Source organism: Otolemur garnettii, unplaced genomic scaffold, assembly GCF_000181295.1.
Source record: "Otolemur garnettii isolate 467f Iridium unplaced genomic scaffold, OtoGar3 scaffold00095, whole genome shotgun sequence".
Lineage (NCBI taxonomy): Eukaryota > Metazoa > Chordata > Mammalia > Primates > Galagidae > Otolemur > Otolemur garnettii.
The window spans coordinates 1,904,683-1,923,125 of record NW_003852490.1 but is presented as its reverse complement, the minus strand read 5'-3'; the positions used below and the strand labels follow the sequence as shown (position 1 = coordinate 1,923,125).

Below are 18,443 nucleotides of genomic sequence, written 5' to 3'. Positions count from 1 at the left end.
GAATGACAATGCTGCACTTAGCAATCATGAATCGTTTGCAAATAAAAAAGATTATAAATTTTTCTGGGAAAATAGTATCTTGAGATATGGTGAGAAGGTAAGTATCCTCTCCCTCTACTCTACCTCTGGAATAATTAGATTTCTTTGTTATTTTTTTACCTATTTACCATACAGTTATAACAATTTATGATTATATTAACAAAAACATCTTGATAAAGAAAAATTTCTTTCCCTGCCATATAAGAAAGCTTCAGAAAAATTTTCATTGCACAAACTGTTCTGATAAGATGCTTCAAAGATATTTGGTTTATTATTTCTCTTCTTTGAACATGTTTTTAAAAGGATGCTATGACTCAGTATGACAAGTAAATAGGGTGAGGTAAGAGACGAGGAGGCCGCATTTAGCATATGGAAAAGAGTTACAGGCAGTCTTCATTTTGCAGTTTTGATATGTACGAATTTCAGTTGCTAAAATTTAGTTAAATAATACCAGTTCCCTACAACCTGGGTTCAAATCTCATTTACCACAGTGTATTAAATGTGATCACATAAAATACAAACTTCGCTTAGAAATAATACCAGTTCCCTACAACCTGGGTTCAAATTTCATTTACCACAGTGTATTAATTGTGATCACATAAAATACAAACTTCACTTAGCTTTTTAGTCTACAAATCACTACGTAAATAACAGATGAGGGGCCGGTGTGCTCCCACCTAATAGGTGCAATGTAAGGGTGTATGGCACGTCTCCTGGATGCAGGACACAACCACAACAGGGACTTTACCTAACAAATGCAAACATTGTAACCTAAGTGTTTGTGTCCTCATATTAACCTGAAATAAAAAAAAAAAATAGATGCACATCATGATGATTACAGAGGAAAATTAGAAAGAAATATGATAATTTGCCAAGGCATATTGTCATATCCAGAAAAGATACTCACTGTAAGACAAAGACTCACTTTTTTAGTGAGTATCTAAAAAGAAGATACTCACTGTAAGACACCTCTCATATGATGAGAAGGTAGGTAGTATGCAACCCAGTTGATAAGCAGACAACTAGATAAGTAAAAAATCTGCATGTCTTTAAAAAAGGAAATGAAACATGTTAATTCCAGGTGGTTCTAATATTTATAGTGTACTGTAAATAAATAATAGCTTAACTATCTTTTTTTCCATTCTCCTATACACTTACAACTAACAGTAACATAGTTTTTAATGTTTTGACAAAATGTTTCAAAGGTCATAAAACAACTGTAATTTTTCCCAGTGATTAAGGCTGTTTTACAGGGTTTCAGCTTACGTGGTCATTTTTTTTTCCAGGTTAATATGGGTGCACATAGGATTAGATTATAATATTTGCATTTGTTAAGGTTGCAGGTGAGTCCTTCACCCAGGAAATGTGCCATTTATCACTATATTGCATAGGTGGGGACTTACTGAGGCCCATCCCCCCTCCCCGAATTTAATTGTGTTTTTCTCTGATGTAGGCCTATAGTTGTTGATCTACAATTTTCAGATCACGTGGGATGCTTGCTTTTCTACTCTGGAGATACTTTACTTCAGAGAATGTTCTCCAAATCTATCCAGATAAATACAAAAAATGCAAAGTCTCCATCTTTTATGGCTGAACAGCATTCCATGATATGCATATACCACAGTTTATTAATTCATTCATGGGCTGATGGGCACTTGGGTTGCTTTCACATCTGTGTAATTGTGAATTGAGTTGCTATGAACATTCGAGTGCAAATGTCCTTACGGCAAAATGATTTTTTTTCTTACCCTGTAAAGGGACTGCTGTTTACATAGTCATTTTCATAGTTCCATACTACCATGCAAATCTATATATTGATTAAGAGTAGAAGAGTTTATAAAACCTAAGTTTTTTAAAAACAAAATTAAGCAAAACAAAAAATAATTTTCTCTCTAGTGTAATGGTAAGGTCAATACTGCCTTAAATTTCTTAAGTTTTTATGTTCCAAACTCCTTTGCAGAGAAAGGACAAACAGCTTATTTATCAGAGTTGTACAAAGATAGTAAGCTGGAACAATGCTTAGTTGATAGAAAGGTTCTCTCTGATTTACAATAATCTGTGACCATTTTCTAACCACTGAAAGGTATCATTCCTTCAGTATCGTCAATGAAATTTAGCACATTTTTAAGTGCATTCCATAAAGCCAGTAGAGTTCAAGTACATCTACTCTTTATACAGATCCCGTAAGAGAATTCTGTCATGCCTTATATACTGAGCTTATCATGGGTGCTAGGAATGTTTAATACACTAACAGAAGTGAGGCTTCCATTAATATCAGTGCTTCTACCAGGTTAGGGTTAGTCTTTAACAACTAGACTGGCTCATTTTTCAACATTTCAATAACGGATAATTAGAGTTTTAGTCACCAAAAAAGTCAATCCTACACTTGATGAGTCTCTAATAACTCATGAAGTATGTAAGAGCATTCTTTTTGAGAAGCAAACTGGGGAGAAATTTTGAGTATTCCTACATTTTGTCTAGGTGCTTCCTTCCCATTTGTCTCCCCCTTTTGTAGTGGATGATTCATTTGGCAAGTTCATCTAAAATGACTGCTTTTGAAATAATTACAGTAATTTCAACAAGTGGATTAAATGATCTGCCTTTGCCATTTTCAGACAATAGTCACCTGTAAGTAGCCAATAAAAAAAAAATCTACCACATTATTTCCCAGGAGGGACAAAGTCAGAGAACGAATTGTTCCCTCAAGAGTTTTAAAATTTAAACTAGACCCACAAGTTTTAAGACTTGATTGAGATGTCCATATATACATTCATAAAACACACACACACACACACACACACACACACTATATACGTCAGTTAGAAAAAACAATTCCTACCTCAGGATCATCATCATCGAAATCATGATAAGTGGAATGATCTGGATTATTCACTTTATCCAACAGCTCAATTGCCAAAGACCGTGTCAAAGGCTGTGTGACAAAAGGGTGCTACAAAAATAAAATAAGTACAAAACACTTATTAGAAGTCTGATCAAATGATATCTTTGGAAAAAATATATATGTATTTTAGGGCAAAAATAATACCTGTAATAATTTTTCAGCAGTAGGTCTTTTTTTTGGATTTTTGGTAAGTGCCATTTTCACAAAATGATGAAAACTATTTGACCTAAGAAATTTTGAAAATTAGACTTTCACATTTGAATAATTTTTTGCTCATCTTACTATAAAAGTAAATAACACAAAAATACTTACCATTTCATTTTATCCTTTAGTTTAGGAGGTTGAAAATTGCTTTTTGTCATTAGAAATAATGCTCTGAAAAATTAACAAATCATTACACAGAATTTTAACATTTTATATTTCAACATAAATATAAATTCTATTAATATTTATTCCCATATAAGGGAAAGCAAGACAAAGAACATTATTTGTTCATGACAAAATAAGTAATACTAAAAGGAAGAGAAGCTTAATTCAAGCCTAGGGTTCTCCAGCCGTGTGGCGCACTGACCTCATTGGGTGCAAGTCAAACATGGGAGGCTGCAGCTCAGCGAGCTCTATGGCGGTGATCCCCACAGCCCAGAGATCACACAGCTGGTTGTAACCGCCCTTCCTCTCAACTGCTGCGACCTCTGGGGCCATCCTGAAAGAGATATTTCAGAGAAGAAAAACCTTCTGGCTACCCTACTTTCCTTCATACTTCCCCAGGAGTACATGGAATTAACACTGCCTCAATTAAGGAACAGTTAGGCCTTGACTTCTGAAAAATAAAAATACATAGCACTTAAAAGGTTCACCTTTTCCAAGATTTTGACATCTCACTAGACCTTCTACCCCAAGTCTCTACTGGTGATTTTTTTTTTGCTAACTTCACTATACCACTTACTAAGATTTATAAAAGTATACAATTAAAATAGAGCAATATGCCCAAAGTTCATCCTCACTCCCAATCTCATTTTCTCTATACATATAAAATTCTATAAAGAAATAACATTTGCAATAAATAATCTATAATTTTAAGCTCTACCTCCTGTATTAAACTGCAAGCTGGCCTCTGTTCTCAATTCCCTAAAATTATTCCTTGGGCTACCAATAATCTTCATATTTAGTATTTAATTCATATTTACTATAAATTTATTGGCACTTTTTCAGTTTTATTATAATAATGGAAAAGTTGAGTATCTACTTTTTAAAAATATATTTATCTAGAGGAAAGTTACCCAAATTACTGAATTTTGGGTAACTTTCAATATCATGTTTTTCTTGCCTAGCCTCTACTGATATGGAAATCTCAGTAATTTTTTTTGTTTCTTTTAACTTTGCAATAGTCATTATAATTATACTTCTATAAATTTGTATTTAAGTGATTAATTTTCAAATATAAACATCTGAAATCCTAAACAATCATTCTGAAAACAACTGATTGAGATTGAGATATTTCAACTCATATCAAAGAGTAATTTAAATGTTCATTTGTCTTTCTTGTGAGATTTCAGGAAAGTCAAATTATTAAAGTTAAAAATAAAAAACCTTCTAACTTTCAAAATGCTTGGTCTTAAAATCTTTTAATCTGAAAGAGGCTCTTAAAAAATTTAAATTATAAGAAAAGTAAATTTTAAAGTATGTCAGTTATTACTTTATTGATGGCTAGATTTTAGCTAGCTCTTAGAAATGTCCTAGTATGGTGTGAAATGCCTACAGGTGACACGGTTAAGAAAATAATGAATCCTTTAGAGAAAAATGTATTAAAGACAAACCAAAAAAACCTAGACGGTGACAACTACAAAAGACTGGGAGGGATATAAACTATGTGATATCATCTGTGTGTATCTGGATCTGACGAGATAGAAATCAGATCAGTAAGAGAAAACTTACTAAAAAAGAAAAAAGGAAATTATTTTTTGATGATGCTAATCTGTTTTATCTTGATTGTGGTGGTGTTTCTTAACTACCACAGCATACAAGTTTCTCAACATCCATACACTTACATATCTAACAAGGGGAAATTTATACCTCTGTAAATCTCCAGGGAAAAAATAATCACATGTTTTACATGTCTATTAGTTCTCACTGCACCTTAGGAAAAATCAAACCGTGAAATATAGTTGATGCATGATGGGTGTGGTCTGCACTCCTATGATGGAACTCTAAAAGTGATCCACTCAGAGAAAAGGATGTGGTTCTGCATCAAAATATTGTTGAATAAATGTACGTATATACTTTATATTGAAACAAAAGGTTTGGGGTACAGAAGTATTACTTTTGAGAATTGTCTTTTCAGCAGACTTTTTGAATAACTGAGTAACTACCAACCTAAACACTTTGAAAGAGAGAGATTCCACACCCTCAGAGGCTAGGCAAGAGAAAGGGGAGAGAAGAGTATTCCAAAAATTAACTTTACCTATTTCACAAGTTCCCAAGATATTTCCTCTATTACCGTAAGGGGAATGATGTTCGTTTTTAATCTCTAAAACTGGAGTTGGACATCAGTCATCAACAACCAACATTTATTGAGTATGTGTAACACCAGGCTACACCCTAGAGACCGAATGAGAGAATTCCTCCAGATGTTTAAAATAAAATTGAGAAGATGGAGTACGTAAAATGATGATGGATAGCTTTTCAAGCCCTCACTCCTCTCAGAAATCAACCCAAAACAATAAAAAAAGAGAAACATAAACACACATCATCTTTGACAAGTCCCAGAGACATCTTTTACCTAGAACCGTAACACACAAAGACTAAGAGCACAGGCAGTCCCTGGGTCAGGAAGGAGAGAGGTTCTACAGATTTGTTTTGAAGTTGATTTTGGATGTCTGTTGGAATAGGCACATTTACCTATATGTAATAGCCTCTGTTCATAGTGTGAGTTATATGATATTTGATGTTTGTAACTCGGGGACTTATGGTAATAGCCTTCATAAGTGCAAACTGAATATAAGTTGGATGTTTGTAACTTGGGGACTGCCTGTAAACAAATGAGGTAGCAAACAAGAGGAAAAACCTTAGTGGGTACCAAGGAAAAAACAGCTAGCAAGCCAATGAGCCCTGAGGAATTCCAGAAATGTGGACAAGTTAAGGTTAAAAAGTAGCAAAAGTACTTTCCAGTTAGGCTGAAAACAGTATTTGAAAGTGTCAACAGTCCTTCAGATTCCTCCTCTTATGCAGTAAAGCCCAGCAATTATTCTTTCCTCATTCCCACTGGATAAGGACCAAGACAAACCAGAAAGGCTTCAGACTAAGACGCCGGGAACAAAGGAGAGCAAGGATTGAGAGAAGAGACATGATTAAATAGAAGTGTGTATACAGAACGAGTTCCCCAGCTTTCTTCACTTGTCCTGTTCTAGGACACTAACAACCAGGTCTACAGCCTACCTCCCACGCACAAAGAGTCAGGAATCAATTCTTACTATCTTGATCTTCAAAGTGAACCAAAATACAAGGATTGTCAGATGTTTGAGGGATGCCTCCTTCAGAAGGAATCATCAAGTAAAATAAGAGTATTTCTCAGAAATGAAAAAACAATGATCTCTGGATTAAAAAGCACAAACGTCCAGTACAACACATAAAAGTAAAAACAACCAATAACCAACAAAAATATTCTGTGGTCTATCATTATGGAATAACAAAACACCAGGAAAGATTCTGGCATAAGGAGTTACATTAAAAGGATTATGCACCATAACGGCATTGCACTTCCCATGGGGAGCACAGAAAAGAGGATACTAGAACAATAGCTCAAAAATCACAACCTGCAATTCTATACTCACCCAAATTGACAGTCATAGGCAAGGCTAGACATGCAAAGTCTCAAAAATTTTACTCTTTTTCCAAAAAATGATAAAATATATTAATTCACAAAAAAGAGGGAGTAAATCATGAACGAATCTAAGAAAATAATTCCAAACTGCAGATGAAAAACTCCCAGGGCAGAAGAACCATGCAAAAGAGCTAGAGAACAAATAGACCAGGCTGGACTAAGAGGGAAGCAGAAAAAAACAAAGGCAAAAACCAACCAACCAGATAAAAATCCCGACTGACAGACTTCATGGCCTGGAAAATTATATGGAGGCATCTTACAAAACTGTAAAATGTAAGATAAGATGAGAAGTCTGAGAATTAAAAACTCCCAGAAAACTAAGAAAATTAAAATGAAATTATTAAAACCCAAAAATGATTTTTAAGTATAATAAAAGTACATTAACTGACTCAGCAATTCACTGAAGGATAAGATGATTGGAAGATGAATGAAGACAGCCAAGATTTTCATTTATCATAACAAAGTATATGGATAATGCTAGAGACAGCAGAAGATACTAGAAGAGTTTTTCTTATAAGGCTTTTAGCACTATCTTACTTTTTAAACATATATTTGAGAAAAGGAAACTCTACATTAAAATTGCATGTATCATATTCCAGATTCAAGACATAAGTAGTAACCGTTAGCACTACACCACTGCTGATGAGTCCGATGAGGGCACCCGTGGTGTGGCAGGCAGCACATCAATCAGCTAAAAATACGGCAGGACTCCGAGAGCGTTGTTGCTTCAGACAAAGTAATGATATGACCAGAAAAAAGTTCTATACCCATCTACCACTGTAGTGAGAGGGCTTAATATCACATCTAACACAGAGTAAGTGGCCGAAAACTACTGAGTAACTACGTACATAAGCAGGGTTGTTTTTTTAAATTTTTGGTTAATATGAGGGTGCATATGGTTAGGTTGTATTGTTTGCATTTGTAAAGTCACGTCTGATTTTCAGCTGAGTCCTTCACCCAGGAGGTGTGCCGTATATCCCTACATTGTACCTTGTTCGGATAGTTTTTATAAGATGGTCAAAGAATACGTAGCAGACTAATGAGGCTATTCCGTAAGGTCTGTGGAGGAGATCAGTAGGAATTAAGATTAATAAAGTAGACAGAGGCCAGACAATGGAAGATTCTAAATGTCAATAAATCTGCATTTGATCTTATAAGCAACCAAAACATGCCAAAAAGTTTTGAATAATGGGGTACATTATTGTGAACAATGTAATGTTGAAAGATTAATCAGAATAGGAATTAGAAATGAGAGCAGAGAAAGGTATAAAAATACCTGTGAAAGTGTATGTGTCAGGAGTAAGAGCAAGGATTGGGTTTCTCCAACAAAGCTAGGACTATACCAAGGTTCCTGAGAGCCATATCAATCTTTAAAGCATTTTCAGGTTAATGAAAACAGCACGGGAGAACATCTTTTGGCCATGTACTCCATCTGCAAGTATACACGTCTAAGTTACTTTACTACTGATCACCTTTTCCTTAGGGGGTTAGTCCTAAAAATTTTAACCAGTCTATTTTTTAGAAATGTTGTTTCTAATAGTCATAGAATAAAAACCTAAATATCAATTAAAACACAATTACCAATATGGTGTGCCAATGAAAGACTTCCGTTTGGCAATTGTCGCTGTTATCTGGGCGGATACTCCAAAGTCAGCTGTTAAAAAAAAATGACAAGCTTTTAAAAAAGAAAACTGAGAGAAAATAAAATTATTTAAGGCAGTATGAAAAGAAACTTTCAGTAATTATTTTTAAGTTAATTTCACAGAAATGTAAGATATTCTTAAATATCACACTCCATTTTTCAACTTTAATAGACTAGCATTAAACTACCACAAAAGCAGCCAGTGTGTATCAATAACTAAATAGATTCCCACATACATGTATCCCCACACAAACTAATGACAAAAAAGGGCAGATGAAATAATTTTGATGAGAAAGAGACAGCTGAGGTAATCTAAATTGCCAGATTCATTAATACTAAAATTTCTTTCCTTTTTTTTTTTATTAAATGATAGCTGTGTATATTAATGCAATCATGGGGTACAGTGTGGTGTTTTCATATACAATTTGAAATAATACTAAAATTTCTAATTCCTAGGACCTGAAATTCAAGGAGTATCACTGGAAGCGACCTTTATTTAATAGTATATTCTATTCATTCTCTGCTTACCTATGATGACTGACATCAAATAAATCAGTAATTCTACTGGTAAATCAATTTAGCTTGAAAAGACATCCAAACAATATTCTCGGAATCTTAAATTAGCAATAAATCCTAACAGTAACAATTACCATCAGGAAGTTTCTTATAAATATTTTGATGTACAGTTTGTTACTATTCTTTAAGTAGGTTGAGTTCTAGTATTTTCTAGTTTAGTAATGATGATTTCTAAATCTTTCTTAACTAAGACATAAACAGTATGTATCTGAGTGAGGCACATAACATTGCCACAAAATATTAACCTGCTGACAGGAACTTTCTACTTGGCAATTAAGACTTAGATAATTGACAAGAAGAAGACTTATCTTTTCTGCTTTTCTAATTAATATTCAGAGGTCACTTAGGAAAACCTTATTATATGTTAATTATTAAATACATATTTTAAAATCTGATGAGTCCTATAATAGGCTATGGTTCAAAATAGTGTTATTTACATTTTTATAAAATACATATTTTAAATTTTGATTTATTCTATATAGTTTAAAATAACTGGCTCACACTTGTTATTAAATACTTCATTTAGTAACTAACAGATATGACTTTACTCATGAAAAGTACTATATTGAACATCTGTTCTGTCTTAAACTTTTCTTAAGTCATTATTTAGTTTTGAACTCTATTTTAATTGTAACTTCAATAGCCAAAAGCTATAAAAATATAAGTTACTATTTGAAGCAAAGCAACACTCAGCATCTAAATTACATATATTGTTAATGGTACATTTTATTTTAAAAGCATATGTAAAGAACGTGGGGTTTTCGAAGTTTCTAATTTTTTAATTTTTGTCTTTTTTTTTTTTTGGTTATAACATAATTTTGTTCAGATTTCTTACTAAAAGTCATGTTCCTGGGTTTAGATGTGAAAGAATTCCCAAAGGATATTATTTCACAATATCGGTCCATGTGAAGGACAGACTTTATCCTTGTTTAACAGAAAATGGATACAGAGAAGTAACATGCCCTGCAATGAGATTTCCATCTAAAAATACAGAAATGCTTCCTGGGGAAGGAAAACTTGATCCTACAAAGGAAAACATAAACTTAACTATGCTTTAAAATGCATTTGTAAATGTGACAAAATTCCAATTTACTTACCTAATTTCACATGACCATTATCCGTTAATAGAATGTTAGCACCCTTCAAAGTGAGAACATTTTAGTTAAATTAGGAAATACATTTTGTAAGATAGCACATATAATAAATACTCAGATACATATTAAAAATAATCACATCTTTAGACCTAGAAATACTTAAAGTATGCTCAATTAAAATGTTAAATCTTTATATTCACAGAAAAATTTACTATCCACTTTTTAGGCAATTTGACTATCCTTATGTTCTGCCTTGCAAAAAAACTGCTACTAACATTGTATGAATGTTAATATAAAAGTGATATATTAGTTTTCATCTAAATGTTGTTTTCTTATTGATCAAATACTATCACTATACTAAAATGATACTTTATAGTGGCATGTTCAATTGCTTGTGTCACATTTTAAACTTGACTACTAGTTCCTGTTTCAAAAATCTCCCTTTCTAGGAACTCACCATCAGTTGAACCAGGGCTCCTTGTGTAAGACTTTATCTTGTTGCTTAGTACATGAGGTTGTCTATCCTAATGATCCCTGCTAAGAGTTTAAGGCCATCTAGTATATAAACAACTAGCCTCAGACTCACAGAATTAAAACATCACTCATCTACATGACCTCATAGCATTTTATTTTACTTTATTTTATTTGAGACAGAGTCTCACTATGTCACCCTTGGTAGAGTGCTGTGGTGTCACAGCTCACAACAACCTCAAACTTGTGGGCTTAAACAATTCTCTTGCCTCAGTCTTGCAGGTAGCTGGGACTACAGGCGCACGCCACAATACCCGGCTATTTTTTGTCGCAGTTGTCATTGTCGTTTAGCTGGCCTGGGCTGGGTTCAAACCCAGCTCCCTTGGTGTATGTGGCTGGCGCCGTAACCACTGTGCTATGGGCACTGAGCCCTAATAGCATTTTAGCCACTTTTTAAAAAGTTTTATAAAAATTTTAATTTATTTAGAGATGTGAGTCTTGCTTTGTGTTGTCCAGGCTGGCTTCAAACTTCTGGACTCAAGTGATTTTCCCCGCTCAGTCTCCTGAATAAGCTGAGACTAGGTATGCATCACTGGGCCAGGCCTATTTTAGCCACTTTTGCTTCTTGACTTAAGCTCAAAGAAGATAATGGCTACTTCAATACGCTCAAAGCTTTTGGAAGAGGTAGAAAGACTATCCCAAAGGTAATATAGGTTTCTTTTCCCCCTTCCGTTCTTGTCTACAACGTTTAAATAAGAAAGCCAAAGTAAGCAACCTCTTTAGTCTAAGGTGCTATTATGTTAAGTATAGGTTTTGGGGGAAAAAAATACTGTGAACCCTCCCACCTCCAACCAATGTAAGGAAGAAATAGGAGCAGACTGGAAGGAAAAATAAGAAACAGAAAAATGAACAGGAAGGTTCCTAGACCCCAAATGTCACCAGTGAAGCATGGCACTCATCTACTTATATTGCTACAGTTCCATGGAATAATGGCAGAAAAGAAAAAGGAAAGAGAAGAAACTAGAGCTGGGATTTTTCACTTGATCTTGGTCCTTAGCAGTCTAGGCTTCTGCCAAGGTCTTCAGTTGGCCTCTCCCCAGCTCCAGATTAATTTTCTTAAATTACACCTTATATAATGTTACTTGAATATCATGTCCGGCTTTCTTTCTTTCCTTTCATCCATTCTACCTTCCTTGAGAGACTACTTGTAGTCAGGAGGTACGTCTTTAATCTCAAGTCATGTAATGAATAAGTTCCAACTCTCATGAGTTTACATGCAAGTAGGAAAGAAGGAAAATCTAAAACTAAACATATTTTTCATTTCTCTATTTTCCACCTGCAAACAAATGAACCCCCATGCGATTATGATTCAAAATCAGGCAGAGCTAAGTACTCTGAAGACAAATAAAGCAGGGAAGGGATGGCTTCTCCTAAGGTAGTAAAAATTGAGCAGAGATCTGAATGAAGTGGGGGTAGAGAACCATGATGAAATCTGGAAGAAGACCATTCCAGGAAAAGAGATCAGCAGACACAAAGACGCGGGGCCAGAATGAGCTCTAGTCTAAGAATGGCAAGTTTAGCATGGCTGGAACAGAACAAGTTAAAGAGAGAGGCATAGAGTGTGAGATGAGGTCACAGAGAAATGCAGAGGCCAGATCAGGGGAAACCTTTCAGGCCACACTAAAAGCATCTGGACTTGATGCTGAGCACGGTGGGAAACCAATGGTTTAGAAGCAGGACAGTGATCACTTTAGTTGCTGGGTGGAACGGAAGCATTGAAACCAGTTAGAAGGCTATTACAGAAGTCTAGTTGAACTATACTATGGTAGCTCAGACAAGGATAGAAATGGTGATGACGGTCAGGATTTTTGTAATTAGACCCAAATTCTGAAGTCCAGCACACAAGTCTTTGCCTAACAGAATAGCAAATACCCAGCCAACCTTACCTCCTACTACTCTCATACACTCTCTTCTCTTCAATAATATGACACAGTTTTATGTTCTCTAAAATGGCCTTGTACTTTTCAACCTTTGTATCTCTACTCATATTGCTTTCTGCTTGAAATGCACTCCAGCTTCCATTTCTAATAAAAACCTGCCAATCCTTCTAGGTCATCTACAGGCCAATGACAAAGAGCTTTTCTTGAGTCACTGCTCATCATCTTATGCTCTCTTCAACCTTTGAACTCCAAAGCCCTTTAGGTCTTTTAAATGACTTAGGAAAATTCTTAAAGCAAGGAATACCACTAGGTTACCCACAAGTCTGCTGAAATTTCACGGACAATCTAAGGGCATGTGCATATAGGCATTTTCTAGGAGACATGGTCTTCATCAGAGACTCAAAGAGCAACATGATTTGCCCCTACCCTCAGTCCTCAAAAAGGTTAAGAAACTTGGTTAGAGAACAGAGAGGAAGAGAAAAGTAAAAGGAAGGATGATCAAGGAAGAAGGGACAAGAAAAATGAATAAAAAAAGAAATCTAAACTTGGGAGAATGGTAGTATCTTTAGAAATAACTTTAGGAGCCCCGCCACAGCACCCCAACCACTGAGTAACCCCAGCACATCCAGAGCATTCACTCTCCTCTGCCAGCTAAATAAATAAAAGACTATCAGGAAATGCAAGGTTTAATTTATCCATTTTAATACATTATTAATGATAGTTCCTTATGATTGTCAAAACATATCAGAATATTTAAAGCGTGAAGCTTACTAAAAATTGTACGACGAAAGCTGTGGACCCAATCAGCATTTTATAAATAACTACAAAGAAGCTAAAATGAGTTATTAAAACATTAATCCACTAAATTATGCATTTTCAAAGCAAGAGCTTTATAGTATGAATTACATCTCACTATTCAAACTCTTCCAAGTATCACCCATTTTTAGTATAATAACACATTTCAGATAACAAATTAATCAATAATAAAAACACGTTTGCTCAACTATCTGGCAAGAATATTTTAAAATAAAGAGGGTTACTAGATTAAAAATATAATGTATACCTTTATATCTCTGTGCATTTTTCCTTTACTGTGAAGATAATATAATCCCTAGAGTTTCAAAAAAACAGAAAAAATAAACAAGATTTTATCACAGAACACACTTTGGGATTTTAACTAATCAAGTAAATAGATTTCTATATATTTTATTTACTCCTTACAGATGATCTAGTAGTAACTATTAACATATTTAATGAGATATCATAAAAGACAATAAAATTAAGAAAATGTATAATTTTTCTAAGACAATTTTCAGCAAATTATATAAACAGTTTGACGTAACTTCTAAACAGTGCATATCCATCCAATTGGTATCAAAGTAAGTTTCAACTTTTATGATAGTATTTTAATTTTCAAGCTCTTCTTGAATACTTCCTTGGTAGTAAGAGGAATAGTAAATAAATAACAAATTCATAGTGCTTGAATTTTAAGTTGTATCATCACCTTTAGGTTTTGAAGTGTTTATTTGCAAATATAATCTGAGTTTGTTACACAATGAAAAAAACTGTTCAAGAGTTTACCAAACTAAAATATTTAATCCTCTCTTTAACAAGCAGTGGACAATAATAAACATTTAGTTGAATTAAGAATGTTACTTTTTAATTAGCGTTGTATTTACCTGTAGTGTTTCTCTGCTAACATATGCAATTTGTAGTTCTGACAGAGGTCCAGTCACTATAAAAGAAGAAAATTAATATTAATAGTATGAGTCAATGTATGCTTTTCAATAAGTGACAAAAGTTCCGCTAAGCAATACACTTAATAAACCTAAACAATTCTGCTAAAATGTAAGCCCCACGAGGGCAGGGTTTTTGGTTTGTTAAATCTGATTTGCTCATTGTCTAGTGTTTAGAACAGTGCCTGACAGGGAGAAGCTACTCGATAAGTATTCCTAGAATGGACCAGGTGGAGGCTCACGCCTCTAATTTCAGCACTTTGGAGGCCAACAGTATAGGAATGCTTTAAACTAGGAGTTTGAGAAAACCTGAGCAACATAGCGAGACTGTCTCTACATAAAATACCAAAAATAGCTGGATATGGTGGTGCACTCCTATAGTCCCAGCTACATAGGAGGTTGAGGCAGGAGGATCACTTTGAGCCCAGGAGTTTGGTGTTACAGGGACCCATGATTATGCCACTGCACTCTAGCCTGAGTGACAGAGGAAGGCTCTGTTTAAAAAAAAAATCCACAGTAAATGAATGACTGAAATAATCACTAAAATTAATTATATTATCATTTTTATACCTTGCTGATAATAGCACATCTTAAATATAAAGAGAAAAACATCCAAGCAGATTAGCTAGTTTTTATTAAAATTTTTAAACTGATGTGCAACAGGTATTATGGCTAGTTTTAAGACAATACTTTTCCCTAATAGCATTAGCTTTACAGCTATAAAATTAATATGTATATATTCACTATAAAAAAATAGAAAAGTTAGGAAAGTAAAGATCTCTTCCCTACCCAAAATATTACTCAGCAGTAAGCAACATCCACAGTTTGGTCTATAATCTCCCAGATGATTTTATGTAGAGACATTTTATAAGTGGAATTATATTACAACACACTTCAGAATCTTGCTCTTTTTACGTGAAATTTTGTTCTACACCAATATATATGGATTAATGTTATCATAATATTTGAATAGTTTTTCCTTTGGGTGCATCTGCTATGGTTTTAATATTTGAGTCCCTCTAAAATTCTAGTTGAAACTTAATCTCCAATGCACCTACTGTATTAAGACGTGGGACCTCAAGGAAGTGATTAGGTCATCAGTGCTCCTCCCTTGCAAATGGGATTAAGACTCTTAATAAAAGAGGCTTCAAGCTCCCATTGCGCCCTTTTATTGCCTTTCTGCCTCTTCCATCATGTGAGGACGTCTAGACAGTGTCGTCTATAAGGAACGAACCTTCACCAGACAGTGAGCCTGCTCACACCTTGACTTCTCAGCCTCTGGAACTGTGAAAAATATGCTTCTATTGTTTATCAATGACTCAGTTTCAGGGGGTTTTTTGCTATAGCAGTACAAATTGACTCAGACAGCATCTGTCCACTATGAAACACATTTAAATAGTTCTCTCTTTTTCATTATTGTATCACTTTAGAATAAAGAAATACCTCAGGTGGGAGACTGTTCTAGACATTGAATTAAATTCCAAAGATAGAAATTTCTGTTAGGTATCAAACTCATATTTACACAAACTTAACAGCTTCATAGACATGTTAAGTTTGAGTACTTGTGGTATTTTACCATTACAGAATAGAGAAATCCATTCCACTTAGATTCTTTTAAAGACAGAGCTGGGTTTAAATGTCTACGGACCAACCATATAACTAATTTCTTTGGCTTCTAAGCCCATTCTCATTCAGCTAGTTATGCCACCTTGAGTTTCTGTTTCTATAGTATGACAAATAAGATAAGCTGAAAGTCCTAAAAATAACATACTTGGAAGATTAAAAATAATAATAAAAAAAACACTTAATAACTTTTTAAATGACTAGCCAGGTTTACAAATAGTAAGAGACTTTCCCAGGGGATAAAAACAAAAAGTGAAACAAAAAATGGGAAGGTAAAAATGTGAGAGACTAGTCTACCTGTTTCTTAGGGGAAGGACATTCTTGGTATGTAAAGGCTTTAGTTTTATTCCCTTCATGAGTACGGAATCACAAGGCCCTCAGTCTGCAGAAAAAGAGTTAAAACCAACACTCGCAAAAAACCCAAAGGGCTACATACTCTTTAAGAGTAGATAAGCACAGGGAATAGCTAGGAATTTTGGCTGTCACAGCCCAGGATCTAGATAAATATCTAGCGGGGTAAATATCTCCTCTTAGAATTTGTCACCACTGGCTTCTTCGCTTAGGTTTAGGGTTCAAATATACATTAGAAACAAGTTCACTGAGGTCCCAGGGGGGAAGAACACTCTATAAAGGCATACCCTCAAACACCATATGGAATTTCCACTGGCAAGCCCCATAAAGAAGATGTCAAAGCCTGAGCAATAGTGAGACCCCTTCTGTACAAAAAATGAAAAAAATTAGGTGGGCATGGTAGTTCAGATATTCAGGAGGTTGAGGCAGGAGGACTGCTTTAGCCCAGGAGTTCAAGATTATAACAAGATATGACGATGCCACTGTACTCTAGCCCAGGCCAATAATGATGATGATGATGATAATAAAAATTTCAAAATCCAAAATTATACAATAAGTGAGAAAATAGTTCACTGTAATGTAATAACAAGTTGTGAGGAGCTATTAAAGGATAATATAAAACAAAAATATTCAATGAAAAATAGAAAAAAACTATCATTTATGTTTGATAAAAGAGTCAAATGTTAGTTCTTTTAAAAAAGAAAAAAGGAGAAAAATGGGGAGAGAGAGGTTGTGAAAAAAATGTTCATTTGAAATGTAATCTTTACTATGGTAGCTGAAAATATGTATACAAAGTCTTTGCTACTTCCCCCTTCAAGAGTTAGAATTTAATTCCCTTCCTGAGCATGGTTTGACTTAATATGGCAGACATGACAGTATACAATTTCTGAGACTACATCATAAAAGGTTTTGTGACTTCCTCCTTGCTCTCCCTGGGAACACTTGTCTGGAAAAGGCCAGCTCCAACATTGTGAAAACACTCAAGTTGTCCTATGGCAAGATCCACATGGTGAGGACTAACACCTCCAGCCAACAGCCATAAAGGAACTGAAGCCACTGCCAATAACCTCATAAGTGAATCGTCTCAAAAGGAAATTCTCCAGCCCCAGCCAATAGCTTGAGGCAACCTTTTGAGAAACAATAGGTTAGAATCATCCAACTCAGCCATTCTTGAATTCTTGACCCTTAGAAACTGAGAGATAATAAATGGTCTTTTAAGCTGACAAATTTGGGGATCATTTATTGTTTACCAATAGATAACTACATTTTTGTAAAAAGGAAATGTTTATTAAACATTTTAAAAGATCATATGGAAAAGGTTAACAGAATTAAGAACAGTAAAATAAATACAAAAATCCTGTAGAAAAAGTCTTTTAATTTACTCCTAAAATTACTTAAGAGGTCCCACACTAAAAAATGAGCCCAAATACTATTAAAAAATAAGAAAAATTTTCCAAAATATTTTCTCAGAAAACTGACATCATTAAGGAGACATTATTTTACATTAATGAAAAGAGTAAGCTTACTCTGCAGTTTGTGATAATATCCTATTAACAGAAAGGGGGAAAGAAGGAAAGGAAAAACAGTAAAGCTTATTTCACTTTACAGTCTCTTTTATACTATATTTTCTGTACAGAAGCCCAATGAAAAATATTAAAATCATTTTTTAATCTTTCAGAATCTGGTACCATCTAAAAGAGTAAACATTTAATTGATGTTTCTTGAATGACATCGCAAAATCAACTGCCTTTGTGTCATCACTACATTTGTACCAACTGGATACTCTTATTGGCTTAGTACAGGTATCAAGGCCTTTGTATTTTCACAGGTCTGAGTTTAAATTTTTGAACTAAAATATACCTTCTTCAGAATTGGGAAATTATACAATTGTATATAATTTTCCAACTTACAAAGCAAATGCTTCTTTCCTCCATACAGATCTTAAATACCTTTACATATCCAAACACAATGATAAAACATATTTCTTTAAGACAGTGCTAATGTTTTAATATAGTAAATAGCTGTTTTTAAAAATTCTACCTAATCTGTAAACAAATGTAACTTTAGTCTTACCGTGATAAATATCCTGTAAAGAACCACCTCCACAAAACTCCATGCAAATCCAAAGTTTATCCCGCCTATAAAAAAAAATAAGCACGTTTCACAGCTTCATAATTAAAATGGTCTGT

General features: G+C 34.2%; 1 protein-coding gene across 1 annotated transcript in view; it reads right to left on the bottom strand.

Annotated features, from left to right (window-relative positions):
* Positions 1-18,443, bottom strand: part of MAP4K3 (mitogen-activated protein kinase kinase kinase kinase 3) — a 206,572-nt gene that overhangs the window by 70,030 nt on the left and 118,099 nt on the right. The window contains exons 4-12 of the mRNA XM_003795701.3: positions 18,328-18,392; positions 14,224-14,279; positions 13,608-13,655; positions 10,137-10,179; positions 8,403-8,475; positions 3,513-3,644; positions 3,254-3,316; positions 3,086-3,167; positions 2,879-2,989 (exon numbers count right to left, since the gene is read on the bottom strand). Coding sequence (XP_003795749.1) covers positions 2,879-2,989; positions 3,086-3,167; positions 3,254-3,316; positions 3,513-3,644; positions 8,403-8,475; positions 10,137-10,179; positions 13,608-13,655; positions 14,224-14,279; positions 18,328-18,392 — 673 coding nt within the window. The remainder of the gene's footprint in view (positions 1-2,878; positions 2,990-3,085; positions 3,168-3,253; positions 3,317-3,512; positions 3,645-8,402; positions 8,476-10,136; positions 10,180-13,607; positions 13,656-14,223; positions 14,280-18,327; positions 18,393-18,443) is intronic.